The 27,459-nt window shown below is 38.4% G+C and overlaps 1 protein-coding gene across 1 annotated transcript in view; it reads right to left on the reverse strand.

Annotated features, from left to right (window-relative positions):
* DGKK (diacylglycerol kinase kappa) overlaps positions 1 to 27,459 on the reverse strand; it is a 159,769-nt gene that overhangs the window by 62,305 nt on the left and 70,005 nt on the right. Inside the window, exons 5-7 of the mRNA XM_065901241.1 lie at positions 7,781 to 7,916; positions 7,206 to 7,309; positions 6,748 to 6,873 (exon numbers count right to left, since the gene is read on the reverse strand). Of these exons, the coding sequence (XP_065757313.1) occupies positions 6,748 to 6,873; positions 7,206 to 7,309; positions 7,781 to 7,916 (366 nt within the window). The remainder of the gene's footprint in view (positions 1 to 6,747; positions 6,874 to 7,205; positions 7,310 to 7,780; positions 7,917 to 27,459) is intronic.

Consider the following 27,459-nt stretch of genomic DNA (forward strand, 5'->3'; position numbering starts at 1 on the left):
GTAATCAAACTGTCAAAAATTAAATACAAAGAAAACATATTAAAAGCAGCAAGGGAAAAACAACAAATAACACACAAGAGAATCCACATAAGGTTAACAGCTGATCTTTCAGCAGAAACTCTGCAAGCCAGAAGGGACTGGCAGGACATATTTAAAGTGATGAAGGAGAAAAACCTACAACCAAGATTACTCTATCCAGCTAGGATCTCATTCAGATTTGATGGAGAAATTAAAAACTCTTACAGACAAGCAAAAGCTGAGAGAGTTCAGCACCATCCAGCTTTACAACAAATGCTAAGGGAACTTCTCTAGGCAAGAAACACAAGAGAAGGAAAAGATCTACAATAACAAACCTGAAACAATTAATAAAATGGTAATAGGAACATACATACTGATAATTACCTTAAATGTAAATGGATTAAATGGTCCCACCAAAAGAAACAGATTGGCTGAACAGATACAAAAACAAGAACCATATATATGCTGTCTACAAGAGACCCACTTCAGACCTAGGGACACATACAGACTGAATGTGAGGAGATGTTAAAAGATATACCATGCAAATGGAAACCAAAAAAAGCTGGAGTAGCACTTCTCGTATCAGACAAAACAGACATTAAAATAAAGACTATTACAAGAGACAAAGAAGGACACTACATAATGATCAAGGGATTGATCCAAGAAGAAGATATAACAATTGTAAATATTTATGCACCCAACATAAGAGCACTGCAATACATAAGGCAAATGCTAACAGCCATAAAGGGGGAAATCGACAGTAACACATTCATAGTAGTGGACTTTAACACCCCACTTTCACCAATGGACTGATGGACTGATCATCCAAAATGAAAATAAATAAGGAAACACAAGCTTTAAATGATACATTAAAGAAGATGGACTTAATTAATATTTATAGGACATTCCATCCAAAAACAGCAGAATAAACATTTTTCTCAAGTGCTCATGGAACATTCTCCAGGATAGATCACATCTTGGGTCACAAATCAAGCCTTGGTAACTTTAAGAAAACTGAAATCGTATCAAGTATCTTTTCCGACCACAGCGCTATGAGACTAGATATCAATTACAGGAAAAGATCTGTAAAAAAACACAAACACATGGAGGATAAACAATACACTAATGGATAAAGAAGAAGTGGCACATATATACAATGGAATATTACTCAGCCATAAAAAGAAACGAAATTGGGTTATTTGTACTGAGGTGGATGGATCTAGAGTCTGTCATACAGAGTGAAGTAAGTCAGAAAGAGAAAAACAAATACCGTATGCTAACAGATACATATGGAATCTAAGAAAAAAAATGTCATGAAGAACCTACAGGTAAGATGGGAATAAAGACACAGACCTACTAGAGAATGGCCTTGAGGATATGGGGAGGGGGAAGGGTAAGCTGTGCCAAAGTGAGAGAGTGGCATGGACATATATACACTGCCAAACGTAAAATAAATAGCTAGTGGGAAGCAGCTGCATAGCACAGGGAGATCAACTCGGTGCTTTGTGACCACCTAGAGGGGTGGGATAGGGAGGGTGGGAGGGAGGGAGATGCAAGAGCAAAGAGATATGGGAACATATGTATATGTATAACTGATTCACTTGTTATAAATCAGAAACTAACACACAATTTTAAAGCAATTATACTCCAATAAAGATGTAAAAAAATAATAAACAATACACTACTTATAACGAAGTGATCACTGAAGACATCAAAGAGGGAATCAAAAAATACCTAGAAACAAATCACAATGGAGACACGATGACCCAAAATCTATGGGATGCAGCAAAAGCAGTTCTAAGAGGGAAGTTTATAGCAATACAATCCTACCTTAAGAAACAGAAAACATCTCGAATAAACAACCTAACCTTACACCTAAAGCAATTAGAGAAAGAAGAACAAAAAAACTCCAAAGTTAGCAGAAGGAAAGAAATCATAAAGATTAGATCAGAAATAAATGAAAAAGAAATGAACAAAATGATAGCAAAGATCAATAAAACTAAAAGCTGGTTCTCTGAGAAGATAAACACATTTGATAAACCATTAGCCAGACTCAAGAAGAAAAACAGGGAGAAGACTCAAATCAATAGAATTAGAAATGAAAAAGGAGAAGTAACAACTGACACTGCAGAAATACAAAAGATCATGAGAGATTATTACAAGCAACTCTATGCCAATACAATGTACCACCTGGAAGAAATGGACAAATTCTTAAAAATGCATAACATGCCAAGACTGAATCAGGAAGAAATAGAAAATGTGAACAGACCAATCACAAGTACTGAGATCGAAACTGTGATTAAAAATCTTCCAACAAGCAAAAGCTCAGGACTAGATGCCTTCACAGGAGAATTCTACCAAACATTTAGAGACGAGCTAACATCTATCCTTCGCAAACTCTTCCAAAATATAGCAGAGGGAGGAACACTCCCAAACTCATTCTATGAGGCCACCATCACTCTGATACCAAAACCAGACAAGGATGTCACAAAGAAAGAAAACTACATGCCAATATCACTGATGAACATAGATGCAAAAATCCTCAACAAAATACTAGCAAACAGAACCCAACAGCACATTAAAAGGATAATACACCATGATCAAGTGGGGTTTATTCCAGGAAAGCAAGGATTCTTCAATATACGCAAATCAATCAATGTGATACACCATATTAACAAATTGAAGGAGAAAAACCATATGATCATCTCAGTAGATGCAGACAAAGCTTTCAACAAAATTCAACACCCATTTATGGTAAAAACTCTACAGAAAGTAGACATAGAGGGAACTTACCTCAACATAATAAAGGCCATATATGAGAAATCCACAGCCAACATCATTCTCAGTGGTGAAAAACTGAAACCATTTCCACTAAGGTGGAACAAGACAAGGTTGCCCACTGTCATCACTATTATTCACCATAGTTTTCGATATTTTAGCCACGGCAATCAGAGAAGACAAAAAAATAAAAGGACTCCAAATCGGAAAAGAAGAAGTAAAACAGTCACTGTTTGCAGATCACATGATACTACACATAGAAAATCCTAAAGATGCTACCAGAAAACTAGTAGAGCTAATCAATGAATTTGGTAGAGTAGCAGGATACAAAATTAGTGCACAGAAGTCTCTGGCATTCCTATACACTAATGGTGAAAAATCTGAAAGAGAAATTAAGGAAACCCTCTCACTTACCATTGCAATAAAAAGAATAAAACACCTAGGAATAAAACTCCTAAGGAGACCAAAGTCCTGTATGCAGAAAACTATAAAACACTGATGAAAGAAATTAAAGATGAACAAACAGGTGGAGAGATATATTATGTTCTTGGATAGGAAGAATCAACATGTGAAAATGACTATACTTCCCAAAGCAATCTACAGATTCAATGCAATCTCTATCAAACTACCAGTGGCATTTTTCACAGAAGTAGAACAAAAAATTTTACAATTGGTATGGAAACACATAAGACACCGAATAGCCAAAGCAATCTTGAGAAAGAGAAATGGATCTGGAGGAATCAGGCTGCCTGACTTCAGATTATACTACAAAGCTACAGTAATCAAGACAGTATGTTACTGGCACAGAAACAGAAATATAGAACAATGGAACAGGATAGAAAGCCCAGAGATAAACCCATGCACATACAGTCACCTTATCTTTGCCAAAGGAGGCAAGAATATAAAATGGAGAAAAGACAGCCTCTTCAATAAGTGGTGCTGGGAAAACTGGACAGCTACATGGAAAAGAATGAAATGAGAACACTCCATAACACCATTCACAAAAATAAACTCAAAATGTATTAAAGACCTAAATGTAAGGCCAGACACTATCAAACTCTTAGAGGAAAACATGGGCAGAACACTCTGTGACATACATCATAGCAAGATCCTTTTTGACCCACCTCCTAGAGAAATGGAAATTAAAAAAAAATTAAACAAATGGGATGTGATGAAACTTAAAAGCTTTTGCACAGCAATGGAAACCATAAACAAGATGAAAGGACAACCCTCAGAATGGGAGAAAATATTTGCAAAAGAAGCAACTGACAAAGGATTAATTTCCAAAATTTACAAGCATCTCATTCAGCTCAATATCAAAAAAACAAACAACTCAATCCAAAAACTGGCAGAAAAACTTAAATAGACATTTTTCCAAAGAAGATATACAGATTACCAACAAGTACATGAAAGGATGTTCAACATCACTAATCATTAGAGAAATGCAAATCAAAACTCCAATGAGGTATCACCTCACACCAGTCAGAATGGCCATCATCAAAACATCTACAAACAATAAATGCTGGAGAGGGTGTGGAGAAAAGGGAACCCTCTTGCACTGTTGGTGGGAATGTAAATTGATAGAGGCACTATGGAGAACATTATGGATGTGCCTTAAAAAACTAAAAGTAGAGGAATCCTATGATCCTGCAATCCTGCTCCTGGGCATATATCTGTAGAAAAACATGTTTTAAAAGGATACATGCACCCCAATGTTCATTGCAGTGCTGTTTACAATAGCCAAGACATGGGAGCAACCTAAATGTCCATCGACAGATGAATGGATAAGGAAGATGTGGTACATATATACAGTGGAATATTACTCAGCCATTAAAAAGAATGAAATAATGCCTTTTGAGGCAACATGGATGGACCCGGAGATTATCATACTAAGTGAAGTAAGTCAGACAGTGGAAGACAAATATCATATGATATCTCTCATATGCGGAATCTAAATAAAGTGATACAAATGAATTTGTTTACAAAATAGAAACAGATTCACAGACTTAGAGAACGAACTTATGGTTACCAGTGGGGAAGGGTCGGGGGGAGAGATAGACTGGGAGTTTAGGATTGACATGTACACACTGCTGTATTTGAAATAGATAACCAAAAAGGACCTACTGTATAGCACAGGGAATGCTGCTCAATATTCTGTAATAACCTAAATGGGAAAAGAATTTGAAAAAGAATAGATACATCTATATGAATAACTGAACCACTTTGCTGTATCCCTGAAACTAACACAACACTGTTAATCAATTAAGCTCCAATATAAAATGAAAAAATATTTTTATAGTGGGCAGAAGGCCTAAATAGACTTTTTTTTCCAAAGGAGACATACAGAATGCCAACAGGAACATGAAAAGATGCTCAACATTGCTAATCATCAGGGAAATGCACATGAAAACTGCAACGAGGCATCACCTCACACCAGTCAGAATGGCCATCACCAAAATATCTACAAATACTAAATGCTGGAGAGGATGTAGAGAAAAGTGAACCCTCCTACACTGTTTTTGGGAATGTTATTTAGTGCAGCCACTATGAAGAACGGTATGGACGTTCCTCAGAAAACTAAAAATAGAGCTACCACATGATCCAGCAATTCTGCTTCTGGGTATACATCTGAAGAAAAAGAAAACACTAATTCAAAAAGATACATGCACCCCAATGTTCATAGCAGCATTCTTTGTAATAGTGAAGATATGGAAGCAACCTTAGTGTCTATCAACAGATGAATGGATAAAGAACAAGTGTCACACACACACGCACACACACACACACACACACACACACACAATGGAATACTACTCAGCCATAAATAAGAGTGAAAATTTGCCATCTGCAACAACATGGATGGACCTGCAGGGTATTATCCTAAGAGAAATAAGTCAGACAGAGAAAGACAAATATTGTATGTTATCACTTATATATGAAATCTAAAAAATAAAGAAAACTAGTTAATATAACAAAAAATATATACTCACAGGTATAGAGAACAAACTAGTGTTTACTAGTTTGGGGGAGGTATAAAATAGGGGTAGGGGATTAAGAGGTACAAATTATTATGCATAAAATAAATAAGCTACAAGGATATACAGTACAGCACAGGGAATATAGCCAATATTTTATAATATATATAAATAGAGTATAATCTTTAAAAATTGTGAATCACTATGTTGTACACCTAAAACTTACATAATATTGTAAATCAACTATACCTTGATAAATAAAAAAATTCCATCAGAATATCATTAGATTAAAAAATATCTCCAGACATTGTCAAATGTGTCCTGTGGGTGGGGGAATATACCCCCAGTTGAGAACCACTGGTTTAAAGGCATGGTAATGTTGTAGTTAAGAGCACAGTTTTTACACAATTATGTATGAATCAAGACTCTTTTTCTTACTGGCTTCATGACCTTGAGCAAATCACTTCACTTTTCTGAACCTCATTTTCCTCTCTTCTGTAAATGGGAACAAGGAGGCCTGGTTTAGGGTTGTTGTAAGGATTTAATGAGATCATGTATATAAAACACTCAATACATAGTGGCAATAATAATGTGCTAATATTATTAACCATTATTAATTAACAAAGATTGCAATTTCCTAGGAAATGGTGAATGAGGAAAGGAAGTGGTTTCTTAAGGGTATACTCAGAACTAACTTTTTAATTGCCCCTACTGTCATAAGAGAATTCAGCTCTTCCCATTTGCTAGTAGTCCTCACCTTCAAAGATAAGAGGGAGTATTAAATCTTTCTCTCAAAGATTCCATAGCTAATTCTGGAAAGGCAGGATACTGAGCTCTATACTATAGAATCTGTATAGTCTATTTTGGGGTAAGGGTCTCTGAGATTTCTATCTATGTGTAGGCGCAATCAAACTCCAACCCACCCCTTCTCTAGAAGTGAGCTCTCTAAGTATCAAAGAGATGAGAAGCGTCTTACCGTAGAATTACACCAGAGACACTGGAAATCTTGAAGTCTCTGATAACTGCCACAGTTCTCGTGACATACTGCGCACTGAGAACTGACAGATATGTTTCCTTCTACCCACTGATGAGGCATAGTTTTCTGAAGGATAAAAAGAGACAAGAAGTAGAAGTTAGAGATATAAGGAGAGGAAGGGCCAGCTGGAATAACTATACTATCCCATGGAGGACACTAGACAACCCCAAGGAAGTTTCCCATCATCCTTCCCTCCCCACTCCCATGCTAGTGACAAATGACAGGTGGGAGCTGCGGGGGAGGCTTTCATTCTTCTAGATTTGTTGGATCATAAGCCTGGGAATGAAGCCTACTTGGGTTGTCTGGAAATAGGAAGAAGTCTTCCTCCCGCTGTGTGTCGTGACTGAAGGGGAGATGGAAAAGGGTGATTATGAGAAAGCATGGCTGGTACTCACTACTTCATCTGCAGGCATGAGGAGGTCATCAGTAATGGATAATGTATTCCATTTGCAATCTTTGCTTGCTCTTAAAGCACATAATCTGTGAGACTTTACTTTGCACACTGTGAAAGAGGAAGAAAAAAAGATGGATGTGAATCTGGTGACAATGAAGATTCTAAATTCCTTCCCTAAGCTGCTCTAAAAGTTAGAACCTAGATGCATCTAAGTAGTTGTGACTTAACTCCAAAGTCTTATTTTCCATATATTTCAGTTTCTTTGTATTCTTCCCGGCCAAATTTTCTATTACCTGACTTGAATTGAAATTGATGGTAAGAATGAGGTGATTTCTATTTTTCCAAACCTGTGACTGCACTGTCCAATCCTCCCAGACCCAACCCTCCCTTTTGATTAATGAGAATTCCCCCTCATGCCAGTTTCCTCCCGTCTCCTTTCCCCTGTCTGTTAAGTGTCAGGGTTAACCTTACACTAGAATCAGTGACCTAGTGTGAGTCAATGATACTAAAGCCTCATGAGCTCCTTCACACCCATCTCCACCCATTGAGCTCCACTTCCTAAAGGAATCAGAAATGTACCTTCACAGATGATAACATTTCGAGATAAGGCAGGAATGGTCCCTCGACAAACATTGCAGTGCTGGGTCCGGGGACTGTGGCTTGAGTACCAATAGTGCATTCCAACAAGAAAAGGGTTGTTTTCTGCTGCAGGTATCTAAAATAAATCAAAGAGAAGAAAGAATAGAGAGTTAATCACAGAGACGGATTAGGGAAGGCCAGAAGATCTGAATGCTAAGGCTGAAATGGCCAGCTACATAAGGTGTCAGAGCATGTGAAGAGGAAGAATCAAAGTTGAGCCAATGATTAACAAATCTCCCATCTCTGTTTTATCCCAGTGGTTTTAAAAAGGGAAAAGGAATGAGGGGGTGGTAGATCCTGGAATAGGGACTGAAGGCAGGAGTGATGATCTTTATACTCCTTGGCTAAACCATTTCATTGGTTTAGCCTAAGCAAAATTAGTTCTGTTAGTCTTGGCCTTGGCCCTCTTTGAGTAGTCAGCAAAAGGAGGTTGTGAGTAGGAAATTCAGTGATATCCAAGCCCTCTTGCCAGGCAAGAAAGGGAGGAGGCAGGGCTCTGACTCTAGGCTAAGGAATGCTTGTCAGGCTTTAGCTACCTCCTGGAGATATACATTACCCTTCCTGGACCTGCTGCTGCCAAGTGAGAAGAGCATTGCATTGTTGGGACAACAATTTCATTTCAGAGGCTTCTGGTTCCAGTATTCTTTTCTGAATAACATGTTCTGACTGCCTATAGCAATTTCCTGGTTAATCAATTTAATTTATTCAAAATTCATTAAATTTTTACTGAGTAACTGCTATGTGCTTGGCAATTTTCAAGGCACTGATGAACAAGATAAAGTCTCTGCCCTCATGGAATGGCATTCTGTTTGGTGTCCTCTTTCATGGTATTCAATTTGACATTTACTATTAACCTCCCTATAAATGCTACATTTGTTTATCACAGCCTGACTCTCATGACTGTGGGGCTGGCACAGGGCATACCAGAAACTAGTTTTGGGGTTAAAAGGGGAAGGGGAGGAGTGGGCACCAAAAACTTCCAAATTTGTTCTGGGTGTGCATTCCACAGGACACTTCCACCTTTTCTATAATTCCTGTGAATGTCTGATCTCTTCCTTCTCTGCCTTCCTCTGGAATGTAGACATAAGTATATGCATTCAGCTTTTTATTCTGGATGTTATAATCGGTTGGGTGTGTAAAGGCATAAGACTTTAAAATGAACTATATATTCTTCCTGATGCTAGCTGATACTGGTCCACTAGAGAGAGAGAGACAGAGAGGGAAAGAGAGAAAGCGCTATTGAGGGATCTGCCATATTTAGTGTTCAACCTTGATCAATTTATAGGAATTCATCACAAAACATAGCCTGTACATGGTATTCCCTGATCCCTCCTTCCCCCTCTGGCATGCTGTTTATGTGCTAAGCTGCTGTTGGAATGACCAGGAAGCTTCTGGAAGGAAAAGCTACTTTGATGCACTAAAGGCTCACCTAGTATGGAGTCACTTTGTGATTGTATTATTTTTTGCATACTGAAACCCTGGCAAAGTTCCGAGAAGATCAAAGTAGAGAGTGGAGAGTCCTGAGGAAGTGACATAATCTTGGCTTTGACATGCTGAGCAACTAGCACCTTACTACTTCCCACTAGATTATAACTTTACAAGTACCTTCCTTCCTTCCAACCTCCTTCTTTCCTCCAATAATTACTAAGAGCGACTTTGTGTCATCTATAAAGCTAGGCACTGGAGATTCAGAGATGAATGATCCATAGTTCTTGCCCTCACGGAGCTCATAGTCTACTGTAGGAGACAACTTCCTAAACAGATGACTCCAGTGTAGAGTGAAAAGTGAGCTCTCCTATAATGTTCAAGATTCTACAGGACAAATGAAAGAAATGATGAACTCTGCCTGGGTGGAATATTGAATGTCATGCTCCAATTATTTACAGAATATAAAAATATATAAAATGGACATTGCTTTGGTTCAGCAGTGGAGGAGGTGGGACTTTTATTCCTTAAGTGCATCCTATTGTATAAGAAAACTTTGGTGCATACCACCCTGGATGAGTACATGTTGTATGCTGAATTGTGTCCCCTGCCAAAATATGTTCAAGTACCTGGTACCTGTGAATGTGACCTTATTTGAAAATAGAATCTTTATAGATATAATCAATTTAAGATGTTGTCATAATGGATTAGTGACTGGTGTCCTTTCCCTCTTTTTTTTAAATTAAAAAAATTTTTTAACATCTTTATTGGAGTATAATTGCTTTACAATGGTGTGCTAGTTTCTGCTTTATAACAAAGTGAATCAGTTATACATATACATATGTTCCCATATCGCTTCCCTCTTGCATCTCCCTCCCTCCCACCCTCCTTATCCCACCCCTCTAGGTGGTCACAAAGCACTGAGCTGATCTCCCTGTGCTATGTGGCTGCTTCCCACTAGCTATCTATTTTACGTTTGGTTGTGTATATATGTCCATTCCACTCCTTTACTTTGTCCCAGTTTACCCTTCCCCCTCCCTGTATCTTCAAGTCCATTCTCTAGTAGGTCTGCGTCTTTATTCCCATCTTGCCCCTAGGTTCTTCATGACCATTTTTTTGTTTGTTTTTTAGATTCCATATATATGTGTTCGCATACAGTATTTGTTTTTCTCTTTCTGATTTACTTCACTCTGTATGACAGACTCTATGTCCATCCACCTCACTAAAAATAACTCAATTTCGTTTCTTTTTATGGCTGAGTAATATTCCATTGTATATATGTGCCATATCTTCTTTATCCATTCATCTGTTGAAGGACATTTAGGTTGATTCCATGTCCTGGCTATTGTAAATAGAGCTGCAATGAACATTTTGGTACACAACTCTTTGAATTACGTTTTTCTCAGGGTATATGCCCAGTAGTGGGATCACTGGGTCATATGGTAGTTCTATTTTTAGTTTTTTAAGGAACCTCCATACTGGTCTCCATAGTGGCTGTATCAATTTACATTCCCACCAACAGTGCAAGAGGGTTCCCTTTTCTCCACACCCTCTCCAGCATTTATTGTTTGTAGATGTTTTGATGATGGCCATTATGACCGGTGTGAGATGGTATCTCATTGTAGAAGAGGGAAATTTGGACAGACACAGGAGAGACGTCATGTGATAATAGAGGCAGAGATTGGAATGATGCATCTACAAGCCAAGGTATGCCTGCAATCACCAGAAGCTAAGAAGAGGCAAAGAAGGATTCTCTTCTAGAGCCTTCAGAAAGAGCACAGTCCTGCCAACCCATTGATTTTGTACTTCTAGACTCCAGAACTGTGAGAGAGGTATCTTAATTCACCCAGTTTGTGGATTTGATATGGCAGTCCTGGGAAACTAACACAGTATGTCATTACAGGCCTTTCTATTAATGGACACAGATTAAAAATTGACTTTGAAGACAGATGAAGAACTGTGGCATGTATACAAACCACTGATCTCTGAAAGTTAAGGCTTTTAATGTGTGGTTGTTGGGTTTTATGTTTGATTTTTATGCTCTCTAAAATACATAGGTTAATACATTCATGCAGAGATCATCACTCCAATCTGATTCTTCACTGTTTTAGAGCAGCTAAGGCTATTTTCTCCATCTCCTGAATCCCTTTCAGTATAATCCAGAACCCAGATAGGTTCATTAATTATTTGTCTATTCATTAAAGGAGATCTTGTCAGTCCAGGTGTTTGGTAAACTCTAAAACACTGTTCAAGCGTGAGGACTTAATAATATTAAGTATTTTCAAAGTGCATAAAAGTCTCAAGTGAAACATCCCATAAAGCATAAAATCTTCTAAAGATGTGTTTCCTTAAAAGAATCTTGTTTGGGATGGTTTATTTGATGAAAGGCTGTGTTTAGATAAAACAAAACTAGTAGTTTGTACTGTAACTTGAAGCCAACTTCTTTGTTATATCAAGGTTTTGGAAACTACAGAATGTTAGGGCCTCCCAGGTTGGCCATTGGTAGGGTGACCATATCATCCAAATCAGGACACTTTGAACAGTGAAAGGGGGAGGTATAGTATGTAATTATGCTGGAACAATAAGTGTAAATTGTGTTCATCCTGAGAAAACCACTAGCCATGGAGATGCTACACATGAGCTAGAGAGTCATTTATCCAATTTGAATCTATTTGTTGATCTATACAGCCTAGCTGTCTGGCTTAGTATCACTTAGTTGCCTATCGGGCTACCACATACAAGGGGTGGGGACTAGAGGAGAGAAAAGATAATTAGGTAAAATTTAAGATGTCTTTCCAAGAGCATGGATTTAGAGTTAGGAGAGCTAAGATCTCAATTCTGTCACAATAAATTACGTGACTTCAGGCAAGGCAACTGAACTCCTCTGAGGTTTCTTTCTCACCTACTTAATGAAATCTTAGAATCATAAGCTTTTCAAGTTGAAAGGAATGCTTGAATTCATCTAGTCTACCCACCAGAAAAACTAATTTTCTTTTTTAAATTGAATTTTAAAATTGAGGTATATTTGACAATTAAAATTGTACATATTGAATTTAATGATTTGATATACATATGTAGTGAAATAATCACCACAATCAAGCTAATTAACTTATCACCTAGGATAGTTACCACTTTCTTTCCTTCTTTTTTTCTTTTGTATGTGTGTTAGAGCACTTAAGATCTTCTCTCTTAGCAAATTTTAGTATAAAATAAATGATTGTTCCTTACGGTCACATTGTTGTACATTAGACCTTCAGAACTTATTCTCCTGCATAACTGAAACTTTGTACCGCTTAACCAACATCTCCCCATTTCCCCTTCTCCTCAGCACTTGGTAACCACCATTCTTCTCTCTGCTTCTAGAGTTCCAACGATTTTAGATTCCACATATAAATGAGAACATACAGTATTGTCTTTCTCTGGCTTATTTAATGTAGCATACTTTCTTCAGGTTTATCTGTGTTGTTACAACTGGCAAGATTTCCTTCTTTTTTTCAGGCTGAACAATATTTGATTGTATTTGTGTATGTATATATCTATATCTATACCACATTTTAAAAATCCATTTTATCCATTGAGGGACAGTTAGGTTGTGTCTGTATCTTGGCTGTTGTGAATAATGATGAAAGAAACATGGGAGTTCTGATATCTCTTCAAGATGCTGATTTCATTTCCTTTAGATATATACCCAGAAGTGAGATTGCTGGGTCATAAGGTAGTTATATTTTTAATACTTTGAGAAACCTCAGTACTACTTTCCATAATGGCTGTACCAATTTATAGTCCCATCAAAAGTGCACAAGTTTTCTCTTTTCTCCACATTCTTGCCAGCACTTGTTGTCTCATCTTTTTTTTTTTTTTGCCATATCACACGGCATGAGGGATCTTAGTTCCCCAACCAGGGATTAAACCTGCACCCCCTACAGTGTAAGCTCAGAGTCTTAACCATTGGACTACCAGGGAAGTTCCTCTTTTTTGCTTTTCTTTTTCTTCTTTTTTAATTTGAAGTATAGTTGATTTACATATTGTGTTAGTTTCAGGTGTACAGCAAAGTGATTTAGTTATACATACATATATATCTATTTTTTTCAGATCTTTTAAAAATAATTATATATTTTTTATTTTAGCAAAGATTCAGAATATATCTCTTTAAGAAAAAGGAGTTACATCATACAATCTTTTGAAAATATACATTCATATATTGGTTTTGTCCTATGATTAATTTGATTACTAAAAGTTGTAAAGTGCAGCTAAATTTGAGAGCCAAGTTATTAGTAGTTAAAGACTGATTTGCTTTTTTTAAATTGAAGTATAGAAAAAAAAATTGAAGTATAGTTGATTTACAATATTGTGTTAGTTTCGGGTGTACAGCAAAGTGATTCAATTATATAGATATATATTCTTTCAGATTATTTTCCATTATAGGTTATTATAAGATATTGAATATGGTTCCCTGTGCAAACAGTAAATCCTTTTTGCTTATCTATTTTATGTATAGTAGTTTGTATCTATTAATCCCATACTTCTTTTTGTAAGTTTATTGTGAAGTTATTTTACATTATTTTATCATTATGTGGCACTAGGAGATTTTCAAAAATTTATTTATTTATTTTCATTGAAGTATAGTTGATTTACAATGTTGTGTTAGTTTCAGATGTACAGCAAAGTGATTCAGTTATACATACATATATATCTATTTTTTCAGATCTTTTAAAAATATATTATTTTTATTTTAGCAAAGAGTCAGAATATATCTCTTTAAGAAAAAAGAGTTACATCATACAATCTTTTGAAAATATACATTCATGTATTGGCTTTGCCCTACAACTAATTTGATTACTGAAAGTTGTAAAGTGCAGCTAAATTTGGGAGCCAAGTTATTAATAGTTAAAGACTGATTTGCTTTTTTAAATTGAAGTATAGTTGATTTACAACATTGTATTAGTTTCAGGTATACAGCAAAGTGATTCAGTTATATATTATATATATGTTACATATAATATATATATTCATTCTTTTTCAGATTCTTTTCCCGTATAGGTTATTACAGAATATTGAGTATAGTTCCCTGTGCTATACAGTAGGTCTTTGTTGGTTATCTATTTTATATATAGTAGTGTATATATGTTAATCCCATACTTCTAATTTATCCCTCCCCACTCCCTTTCCCCTTTGATAACCATAAGTTTGTTTTCTATGTCTGTCAGTCTGTTTCTGTTGTGTACACAGATTCATTAGTATTGCTTTTTAGATTCCACATATAAGTGATACAATATTTGTCTTTGTCTGACTTACTCCACTAAGTATAATATTCTCTAGGGCCATTCATGTTGCTGCAAATGACAATCTTTCATTCTTTTTTTATGGCTGAGTAATATACCAATGTATATATATCTCACATCTTCTTAAGCCAATAGTTTGTTGATGGACACTTGGGTTGTTTCCATGTCTTGGCTATTGTAAATAGTGCTGCTATGAACGTTGGAGTGCATGTATCTTTTTGAATTAGAGTTTTCATCTACCCAGGAATGGGACTGCTGTGTCATATGGTAGTTCTATTTTTAGTTTTTAAAGGAACCTCTGTACTGTTTTCCATAGTGGTTGCACCAATTTGCATTCCTTTCAACAGTGTAGGAAGGTTTCTTATTCTTCAACCCTCTCCAGCATTTATTATGTGTAGACTTTTTGATGATAGCTATTCTGATGATAAGAGCCATTTTAACAAGAGTGAGATGATATCTCATTGTGATTTTGATTTGCATTTCCCTAATGATTAATGGTGTTGAGCACTTAACTTTTTATCCATTTTTATGTCTTCTTTGGAAAAATATCTATACAGGTCCCTCACCAATTTTAAAAACAGATTATTTGTGGGTTTTTTAAACTATTGAGTTGTAGGTGTTCCTTATGTATTTTAGATATAAACCTCATATCAGGTATATAGCTTGTAAATATTTTCTCCCATTTCTAGGTTGCCTGTTCACTCAGTTGATTTAGCTTGATGTAATCTCACTTGTTTATTTTAGTTTTTGTTCCTTGTGCTTTTGGTGTCATATCCAAGAACTCATTGTCCCAGTCAATGTCAAGAAGGTTTTTCTCTGTTTTATTCTGGTAGTTTTATAGTTTTAGGTCTTACACGTAAGTCTTTATTCAGCCTGAGTTGATTTTTTGTACATGGTGTGAGGTAATGGTCCAATTTCATTCTCCTTCATGTTGATATCTAATTTTCCCAACACCATTTATTGAAGACTACCCTTCCCCAATTTTGTGTTCTTGGCCCCCTTCTGAAAATCAGTTGACTGTAAAAGCATGGATTTATTTCTGTGCTCTCTATTTTGTTCCATTGGTCTGTATGTCTGTTTTTATGCCAGTACAATATTGTTTTGATTACTATAGCTTTGTAATGTATGTTGATATCAGGAAGTGTGATGCCTCTAGATTTGCACTTCTTGCTCAAAACTGCTTTGGCTATTTGGGGTTGTTTTTGGCTCCATATGAATTTTAGGATTGCTCTTTCTATTTATGTAGGGAATACCATTGGATTTTGATTGGGATTGTATTAAATCTGCAGATTGCTTTGTGTAGTATGGGCATTTTAACAATATTAATTCTTACGATCCATGAACATGGGATGTCTATCCATTTATCTATGTATTCTTTACTTTCCTTCATCAATGTTTTATAATTTTCAGTGTATGTTTTTCACCTCTTTGTTTAAGTTTATTACTAAATATTTTATTCTTTTTGCTGCTATTGTGAATGGTCTTATTTTCTTAACTTTCCTTTCAAATAGTTCATTGTTTGTGTATAGAAAACTGAGTGATTTTTTGTATGTTGATTTTGTACCCTATGACTTTACTGAATTTTTTTGTTAGTTGTAACAATTATTTTGTTCAGTCTTTAGGTTGTGCTACATATATGATCATGTTGTCTGCAAACAGAGACAATTTTACTTCTTCCTTTCCAGTTTGGGTGCCTTTTAATTCTTTTTCTTGCCCAATTGCTCTGGCTTGGATTTCTAGCACTATGTTGAAAAGAAGTGGTGAGAGTATGCAGACTTGCCTTGTACCAGATCTTAAAGGGCAAGCTTTCAGTTTTTTTCCCATTAATTATAATGTTGTCTATGGGCTTTTCATATATGGTCTTTATTGTGTTGAGGTAAGATCTTTCTATACTTACTTTGTTGAAAGGTTTAATGATGAATTGGTGTTGAACTTTGTCAAATGCTTTGCTTGCATCTATTGAGATGATCATGTGGTTTTTTTCTTTCATTTTGTTAATGTATTGTAAGACATTGTTTGACTATGTATATTGAAATATTATTGCATCCTTGGGATAAATCCCTCTTGGTTACAGTGTATAATCCTTTAAATGTGCTATTGAATTCGGTTTCCTAGTATTTCATTAAGAATTTTTGCATCTGTGCCTCTGAGGTGGGACAGCCGACTTCAGGAAACTGGCCCACGAGAGACCTCCTAAGTCCACATAATATCAAATGGCGAAAGATATCCCACAGATCTCCATATCAATGCTAAGACCCAGCTCCACTCAACAACCAGCAAGCTACAGTGTTGGACACCCTATGCCAAAGAACTAGCAAGATAGGAACACAACCCCACCTATTAGCAGAGAGGCTGCCTAAAACCATAATAAGTTCACAGACACCCCAAAACACACCACCAGATGCGGTGCTGACTACCAGAAAGACAAGATCCAGACTCATCCACCAGAACACAGGCACTAGTCCCCTCCACTAGGGAGCCTACACAACACACTGAACTAATTTTAGCCGCTGGGGACAGACAGCAAAAACAATGGGAACTATGAACATGCAGCCTGCAAAAAGGAGACCCTAAACACAGAATGTTAAGCAAAATGAGAAGACAGAAAAACACACAGTAGATGAAGGAGCAAGGTAAAAACCCACGAGACCAAACAAATGAAGAGGAAATAGGAAGTCTACCAGAAAAAGAACTCAGAGTAATGATAGTAAAGATGATCCAAAATCTTGGAAATAGAATGGAGAAAATACAAGAAACATTTAACAAGGACTTAGAAGAATTAAAGAGCAAACAAACAATGATGAACAACACAATAAATGAAGTTAAAAATTCTCTAGAAGGAAGCAAAAGCAGAATAACTGAAGCAGAAGAACAGATAAGTGGCCTGGAAGATAAAACAGTGGAAATAACTACTGCAGAGCAGAAAAAAGAATGAAAAGAATTGAGGACAGTCTCAGAGACCTCTGGGACAACATTAAATGCACCAACATTCGAATTATAGGGATCCCAGAAGAAGAAGAGAAAAGGAAATGGACTGAGAAAATATTTTAAGAGAGTATAGTTGAGGGGCAGAGGGGAAGATGGCAGAAGAGTAAGACACAGAGATCACCTTCCTCCCCACAGATACACCAGAAGTACATCTACACATGGAGCAACTCCTACAGAACACTTACTGAATGCTGGCAGAAGACCTCAGACCTCCCAAAAGGCAAGAAACTCCCCACGTACCTGGGTAGGGCAAAAGAAAAAAAGAAAAAAACAGAGACAAAACAGTAGGGATGGGACCTGCACCAGTGGGAGGGAGCTGTGAAGGAGGAAAGGTTTCCACACACTAGGAAGCCCCTTCACGGGCGGAGACTGCGGGAGGTGGAGGGGGGAGCTTCAGAGCCCCGGAGGAGAGCAAGCAACAGGGGTGCGGAGGGCAAAGCGGCGAGATTCCCGCCCAGAGGATCGGTGCCGACCGGCACTCACCAGCCCAAGAGGCTTGTCTGCTCACCCGCCGGGGTGTGTGGGGCTGCAAGCTGAGGCTCGGGCTTTGGTCGGAGTGCAGGGAGGGCACTGGGGTTGGCTGCGTGAACACAGCCTGAAGGGGTTAGTGCACCACAGCTAGCCGGGAGGGAGTCCGGGAAAAGGTCTGGAGCTGCTGAAGAGGCAAGAGATTTTTCTTCCCTCTGTTTCCTGGTGCGCGAGGAGAGGGGTTTAAGAGCGCTGCTGAAAGGAACTCCAGAGATGGGCACGAGCCACGGCTAAAAGCATGGACTCCAGAGATGGGCGTGAGCCGCGGCTAAAAGCGCGGACCCCAGAGACAGGCGCGAGCCGCCGCTAAAAGCATGGACTCCAGAAATGGGCACGAGCCGCGGCTAAAAGCACGGGCAGGAGATGCTAAGGCTGCTGCTGCCACCACCAAGGGGCCTGTGTACGAGCACAGGTCGCTATCCACACTCCTCTTCCGGGGAGTCTGTGCAGCCCGCCACTGCCAGATTCCCGGGATCCAGGGACAACTTCCCCGGGAGAACGCACGGCGGGCCTCAGGCTGGTGCAACGTCATGCTGGCCTCTGCCGCCACAGGCTCGCCCCACACTCCGCGCCCCACCCTCTCCCCGGCCTGAGTGAGCCAGAGTCCCCGAATCAGCGGCTCCTTTAACCCCGTCCTGTCTGACCAAAAATCAGATGCCCTCCAGCAACCTACATGTAGATGCGGGGCCAAATCCAAAGCTGAGCCCCTGGGAGCTGTGAGAACAAAGAAGAGAAAGGGAAATCTCTCCCAGCAGCCTCAGAAGCAGCGGATTAAAGCTCCACAATCAACTTGATGTACCCTGCATCTCTGGAATACACGAATAGACAACGAATCATCCCAAATTGAGGAGGTGGACTTCAGAGCAAGATTTATGATTTTTTCCCCTTTTCCTCTTTTTGTGAGTGTGTATGTGTATGCTTCTGTGTGAGATTTTGTCTGTATATCTTTGCTTCCACCATTTGTCCTAGGGTTCTCTCCGTCCGTTTATTTAAAAAAATTTTTTTAATAATTAATTTTAATAATTTTATTTTACTTTACCTTCTTTCTTCCTTCCTTCCTTCCTTTCTTTCTTTCTCTTTCTTTCTTTCTTTCTTTCTTTCTTTCTTTCTTTCTTTCTTTCTTTCCTTCTTTCTTTCCTTCCTTCCTTCTTTCCTTCCCTCCTTTAGACAATGAATCATCCCAAATTGAAGAGTTGGACTTTGAGAGCAAGATTTATGGATTTTTCCCCTTTTCCTCTTTTTGTAAGGGTGTATGTGTATGCTTCTGTGTGAGATTTTGTCTGTATAGCTTTGCTTCCACCATTTGTCCTAAGGTTCTATCCATCCCTTTTTTTCTAAATAATTATTTTGTAATTTAATAATTTTATTATATTTTACTTTATTTTATTTTACTGTATCTTCTTTCTTTCTTTCCTTTTTCCTTCCTTCCCTCCTTCCTTCCTTCCTTCCTCCCTCCCTCCTTCCTTTCTTTTTTTCTTCTTTCCTTTTCTTCTTTCTTTCTTTCTTCCTTTCTACCTTCCTTCCTTCCTTCCTTCCCTCCTTTCTTTCTTTCCTTCTTTGCTTCTTTCTTTCTTTCTTCCTACTTCTACTAATTCTTTCTCTCTACTTTTTCTCCCTTTTATTCTGAGCCATATGGATGAAAGGCTCTTGGTGCTGCAGCCAGGAGTCAGTGCTGTGCCTCTGAGGTGGGAGAGCCAACTTCAGGACACTGGTCAACAAGAGACCTCCCAGCTCCACATAATATCAAAGGGCAAAAATCTCCCAGAAATCTCCATCTCAACACCAGCACCCAGCTTCATTCAACAACCAGCAAGCTACAGTGCTGGACACCGTATGCCAAACAACTAGCAAAACAGGAACACAACCCCACCCATTAGCAGAGAGGCTGCCTAAAATCATAATAAGGCCACAGACACCCCAAAACACACCACCAGATGTGGACCTGCCCACCAGAGAGAAAAGATCCAGCCTCATCCACCAGAACACAGGCACTAGTCCCCTCCACCAAGAAGCCTACACAATCCACTGAACCAACCTTAGCCACTGGGGACAGACATCAAAAACAATGGGAACTATGAATCTGCAGCCTGCAAAAAGGAGACCCCAAACACAGTAAGATAAGCAAAATGAGAGTACAGAAAAACACACAGCAGATGAAGGAGCAAGATAAAAACCCACCAGACCTAAGAAATGAAGAGGAAATAGGCAGTCTACATCAAAAAGAGTTCAGAATAATGATAGTAAAGATGATCCAAAATATTGGAAATAGAATGGAGAAAATGCAAGAAACATTTAACAAGGACCTAGAAGAACTAAAGATGAAACAGACAATGATGAACAACACAATAAATGAAATGAAAAATACTCTAGATGGGATCAATAGCAGAATAACTGAGGCAGAATGGATAAGTGACCTGGAAGATAAAATAGTGGAAATAACTACTGCAGAGAATAATAAAGAAAAAAGAATGAAAACAACTGAGGACAGTCTCAAAGACCTCTGGGACAACATTAAATGCACGAACATTTGAATTATAGGGGTTCCAGAAGAAGAACAGAAAAAGGAAGGGACTGAGAAAATATTTGAAGAGATTATAGTTGAAAACTTCCCTAATATGGGAAAGGAAATAGTTAATCAACTCCAGGAAGCACAGAGAGTCCCATACAGGATAAATCCAAGGAGAAATACACCAAGACACATATCAATAAAACTGTCAAAAATTAAATACAAAGAAAGCATATTAAAAGCAGCAAGGGAAAACAACAAATAACACACAAGGGAATCCCCATAAGGTTAACAGCTGATCTCTCAGCAGAAACCCTGCAAGCCAGAAGGGAGTGGCAGAACATACTGAAAGTGATGAAAGAGAAAAACCTGCAACCAAGATTACTCTACCCAGCAAGGATCTCATTCAGATTTGATAGAGAAATTAAAACCTTTACAGACAAGCAAAAGCTGAGAGAGTTCAGCACCACCAAACGAGCTTTACAACAAATTCTAAAGGAATTTCTCTAGGCAAGTAACACAAGAGAAGGAAAAGACCAATAATAACGAACCCAAAGCAATTAAAAAAATGGGAATAGGAACATACATATCGATAATTACCTTAAATGTAAATGGACTAAATGCTCCCACCAAAAGACACAGATTGGCTTAATGGATACAGAAACAAGATCCATATATATGCTGTCTACAAGAGACCCACTTCAGACCTGGACACACATACAGACTGAAAGTAAGGGGATGGAAAAAGATATTCCATGCAAATGGAAACCAAACGAAAGCTGGAGTAGCAATTCTCATATCAGACAAAATACACTTTAAAATAATGACTATTAGAAACGACAAAGAAGGACACTACATAATGATCCAGAGACAGATCCAAGAAGAAGATATAACAATTGTAAATATTTATGAACCCAACATAGTAGCATATCAATACATAAGGCAAATACTAACAGCCATAAAAGGGGAAATCAACAGTAAAACATTCATAGTAGGGGACTTTAACACCCCACTTTCACCAATGGACAGATCATCCAAAATAAAAATAAATAAGGAAACACAAGCTTTAAATGATACATTAAACAAGATGGACTTAATTGATATTTATTGGACACTCCATCCAAGAACAACAGAATACACATTTTTCTCAAGTGTTCAAGGAACATTCTCTAGGACAGATCATATCTTGGGTCACAAATCAAGCCTTGGTAAATTTAAGAAAATTGAAACTGTATCAAGTATCTTTTCTGACCACAACGCCATGGGACTAGATATCAATTACAGGAAAAGATTTGTAAAAAATACAAACACATGGAGGCTAAACAATACACTACTTAATAATGAAGTGATCACTGAAGAAATCAAAGAGGAAATAAAAAAATACCTAGAAACAAATGACAGTGGAGACACAACGACCCAAAACCTATGGGATGCAGCAAAAGCAGTTCTAAGGGGGAAGTTTATAGCAATACAAGCCCACCTTAAGAATCAGGAAACACCTCGAATAAACAACCTAACCTTGCATCTCAAGCAATTAGAGAAAGAAGAACAAAAAAACCCCAAAGCTAGCAGAAGGAAAGAAATCATAAAAATCAGATCACAAATAAATGAAAAAGAAATGAAGGAAACGATAGCAAACATCAATAAAACTAAAAGCTGGTTCTTTGAGAACATAAACAAAATTGATAAACCATTATCCAGACTCATCAAGAAAAAAAGGGAGAAGACTCAAATCAATAGAATTAGAAATGAAAAAGGAGAAGTAACAACTGACACTGCAGAAATATAAAAGACCCTGAGAGATTACTACAAGCAACTCTATGCCAATAAAATGGACAACCTGGAAGAAATGGACAATTTCTTACAAATACACAACCTGCCAAGACTGAATCAGGAAGAAATAGAAAATATGAACAGACCAATCAGAAGCACTGAAATTGAAACTGTGATTAAAAATCTTCCAACAAACAAAAGCCCAGGACGAGATGGCTTCACAGGCGAAATCTGTCAAACATTTAGAGAAGAGCTAACACCTATCCTCAAACTCTTCCAAAATATAGAAGAGGGAGGAACACTCCCAAATTCATTCTACGAGGCCACCATCACATTGATACCAAAACCAGACAAGGATGTCACTAAGAAAGAAAACTACAGGCCAATATCACTGATGAACATAGATGCAGAAATCCTCAACAAAATCTAGCAAACAGAATCCAACAGCACATTATAAGGATCAAACACCATGATCAAGTGGGGTTTATTCCAGGAATGCAAGGATTCTTCAATATACCCAAATCTATCAATGTGATAAACCATATTAACAAATTGAAGGAGAAAATCCATATGATCATCTCAATAGATGCAGAGAAAGCTTTCAACAAATTCCAACACCCATTTATGATAAAAATCCTGCTGAAAGTAGTCATAAAGGGGAATTTCCTCAACATAATAAAGGCCATATATGACAAACCCTCAGCCAACATCATCCTCAATGGTGAAAAACTGAATGCATTTCCACTAAGATCAGGAACAAGACAAGGTTGCCCACTCTCACCACTCTTATTCAATATAGTTTTGGAAGTTTTAGCCACAGCAAACAGAGAAGAAAAGGAAATAAAAGGAATCCAAGTCTGAAAAGAATAAATAAAGCTGTCACTGTTTGCAGATGACATGAAACTATGCATAGAGAATCCCAAAGATGCTACCAGAAATCTACTAGAGCTAATCAATGAATTTGGTAAAGTAGCAGGATACAAAATTAATGCACAGAAATCTCTGGCATTCCTATACACTAATGATGAAAAATCTGAAAGTGAAATCAAGAAAACACTCCCATTCACCATTGCAACAAAAAGAATAAAATATCTAGGAATAAACATACCTAAGGTGACAAAAGAACTGTATGCAGAAAATTATAAGACACTGATGAAAGAAATTAAAGGTGATACAAATAGATGAAGAGATATACCATGTTCTTGGATTGGAAGAATCGACATTGTGAAAATGACTCTACTACCCAAAGCAATGTACAGATTCAATGCAATCCCTATCAAACTACCACTGGCATTTTTCACAGAACTAGAACAAAAAATTTCACAATTTCTATGGAAATGCAAAAGACCCTGAATAGCCAAAGTAATCTTGAGAACGATAAATGGAGCTGGAGGAATAAGGCTCCCTGACTTCAGACACTTCTACAAAACTACAGTAATGAAGACAGTATGGTACTGGCACAAAAACAGAAAGATAGATCAATGGAACAGGATAGAAAGCCCAGAGATAAACCCACACATGTATGGTCACCTTATCTTTGATAAAGGAGGCAAGAATATACAATGGAGAAAAGACAGACTCTTCAATAAGTGGTACTGGGAAAACTGGACAGCTACATGTAAAAGAATGAAATTAGAACACTCCCTAACACCATATACAAAAGTAAGCTCAAAATGGATTAAAGACCTAAATGTAAGGCCAGACACTATAAAACTCTTAGAGGAAAACATAGGCAGAACACTCTATGAAATAAATCACAGCAAGATCCTTTTTGACCCACCTCCTAGAGAAATGGAAATAAAAACAAAAATAAACAAATGGGACCTAATGAAACTTCAAAGCTTTTCCACAGCAAAGGAAACCATAAAGAAGACGAAAAGACAACCCTCAGAATGGGAGAAAATATTTGCAAATGAAGCAATTGACAAAGGATTAATCTCCACAATTTACAAGCAGCACATGCAGCTCAATATGAAAAAACAAACAGCCCAATCCAAAAATGGGCAGAAGACCTAAATAGACATTTCTTCAAAGAAGATACACAGACTGCCAAGAAGCACATGAAAGAATGCTCAACATCATTAATCTTTAGATAAATGTAAATCAAAACTACAATTAGATATCATCTCACACCAGTCACAATGGCCATCATCAAAACATCTAGAAATAATAAATACTGGAGAGGATGTGGGGAAAAGGAAACCCTCTTGCACTGCTGGTGGGAATGTGAAATGGTTTAGCCACTATGGAGGACAGTATGGAGGTTCCTTAAAAAACTACAAATAGAACTACCATATGACCCAACAATCCCAGTACTGGGCATATACCCTGAGAAAACCAAAATTCAAATAGAGTCATGTACCAAAATGTTCATTGTAACTCAATTTACAATAGCCCGGAGATGGAAGCAACCTAAGTGCCCATCATTGGATGAATGGATAAAGAAGATGTGGCACATATATACAATGGAATATTACTCAGCCATAAAAAGAAATGAAATTGAGCTATTTGTAATGAGGTGGAAAGACCTAGAGTCTGTCATACAGAGTGAAGTAAGTAAGAAAGAGAAAGACAAATACCGTATGCTAACATACATATATGGAATTTAAGAAAAAAAATGTCATGAAACACCTAGGGGTAAGACAGGAATAAAGACGCAGACCTACTGGAGAACGGACTTGAGGATATGGGGAGGGGGTAGCGTGAGCTGTGATAAAGTGAGAGAGAGGCATGGACATATGTACAATAACAAACGTAAGGTAGATAGCTAGTGGGAAACAGCCACATAGCACAGGGATATCAGCTCGGTGTTTTGTGACCACCTAGAGGGGTGGGATAGGGAGGGTGGGAGGGAGGGAGACCCAAGAGGGAAGAGATATGGGAACATAAGTATATGTATAACTGATTCACTTTGTTATAAAGCAGAAACTAACACACCATTGTAAAGCAATTATACCCCAATAAAGTTGTTAAAAAAAAAAAAGAGAGAGTATAGTTGAAAACTTCCCTAATATGGGAAAGGAAATAGTCAATCAAGCCCAGGAAGTACAGAGAGTCCAATACAGGGTAAATCCAAGGAGAAACATGCCAAGACACATATTAATCAAGCTGTCAAAAATTAAATACAAAGAAAAAATATTAAATGTAGCAAGGGAAAAACAACAAATAACATACAAGGGGATTGCACAGGAGGAGCTTCAAGAACGTGGAAGAGTAAGATATGGAGATCACCTTCCTCCCCACAAATACATCAGAAATACATCTACATTGTGGAACAACTCCTACAGAACACCTACTGAATGCTGGGAGAAGATCTTAGAACTCCCAAAAGGCAAGAAACTCCCCACGTACCTGGGTAGGGCAAAAAAAAAAGAAAAAACAGAGACAAAAGAATAGGGACGGGACCTGCACCAGTGGGAGGGAGCTGTGAAGGTGGAAAGGTTTCCACACACTAGGAAGCCCCTTCACGGGTGGAGACTGCGGGTGGTGGAGGGAGGATGCTTCAGAGCCATGGAGGAGAGCGCAGCAACAGGGGTGCAGAGGGCAAAGCAGAGAGATTACCTCACAGAGTATCGGTGCTGACCAGCACACACCAGCCCGAGAGGCTTGTCTGCTCACCTGCCGGGATGGGTGGGAGTTGGGAGCTGAGGCTCTGGCTTCGGTCAGATCCCAGGGATAGGACTGGGGTCGGCTGCATGAACACAGCCTTAAGGGGGCTAGTGAGCCACCACTAGCTGGGAGGTAGTCCGGGAAAATGTCTGGAGCTGCCGAAGAGACAAGAGACTTTTTCTTCCCTCTTTGTTTCCTGAGCGCGAGGAGAGGGGATTAAAAGCACCACTTAAAGGAGTTCCAGAGATGGGCACGAGCTGCCGCTATCAGCATGGACCCCACAGACGGGCATGAGATGCCAAGGCTGGTGCTGCAGCCACCAAGAAGCCTGTGTGCAAGCACAGGTCACTATCCACAGCTCCCCTCCTGGGAGCCTGTGCAGTCTGCCACTGCCAGCGTCCCGTGATCCAGGGAAAACTTTCCCGGGAGAACACATGGTGTGCCTCAGGCTGGAGCAATATTATGCCGGCCTTTGCCACTGCAGGCTCACCCCGCAATCCTTACCCCTCCCTCCTCCCGGCCTGAGAGGGCCAGAGCTCCCGAATCAGCTGCTCCTTTAACACCCTCCTGTCTGAGTGAAGAATAGACACCCTCAGGTGACCTACATGAAGAGGCGGGTCCAAATCCAAAGCTGAACCGCGGGAGCTGTGTGAACAAAGAAGAGAAAGGGAAATCTCTCCCAGCAGCCTCAGGAGCAGCGGATTAAATCTCCACAATCAACTTGATGTACCCTGCATCTGTGGAATACCTGAGTAGACAACGAATCATCCCAAATTGAGAAGGCAACTTTGGGAGCAACGATATATTTTTTTTTTCCTTTTTCTCTTTTTGTGAGTGTGTATGTGTATTCTTCTGTGTGTGATTTTGTCTGTATAGCTTTGCTTTTACCATTTGTCCTAGGGTTCTGTCTCTTTTTTTTTTATGACTTAAAAAATTTTGTTCTTAATAATTATTTTTTATTTTAATAAATTTACTTTATTTTATCTTCTTTCTTTCTTTCTTTTTTTCCTCCCTTTTATTTTGAGACGTGCGGAGGACAGGCTCTTGGTGCTCCAGCTGGGCAGCAGGGCTGTGCCACAGAGGTGTGACCGCCAAGTTCAGTACACTGGTCCACAAGAGACCTCCCAGCTCCATGTAACCTCAAAACAGCAAAAATCTCCCAGAGATCTCCATCTCAACACCAAGACCCAGCTCCATTCAATGACCAGCAATCTACGGTGCTAGACACCCAATGCCAAACAACTAGCAAGACAGTAACACAAACCCATCCATTAGAACAGAGGCTGCCTAAAATCATAAGGCCACAAACACACCCAAACACACCACCAGGCGTGGACCTGCCCACCAGAAAAACAAGATCCAGCCTCATACACCAGAACACAGGCACTAGTCCCCTCCACCAGGAAGCCTAAACAAGCCACTGAACTAACCTTAGCCACTGGGGACTGACACCAAAAACATCAGGAACTACGAACCTGCAGCCTGCGAAAAGGAGACCCCAAACACAG

The sequence above is a fragment of the Phocoena phocoena genome, chromosome X, assembly GCF_963924675.1.
Source record: "Phocoena phocoena chromosome X, mPhoPho1.1, whole genome shotgun sequence".
In the NCBI taxonomy this organism is placed as follows: domain Eukaryota; kingdom Metazoa; phylum Chordata; class Mammalia; order Artiodactyla; family Phocoenidae; genus Phocoena; species Phocoena phocoena.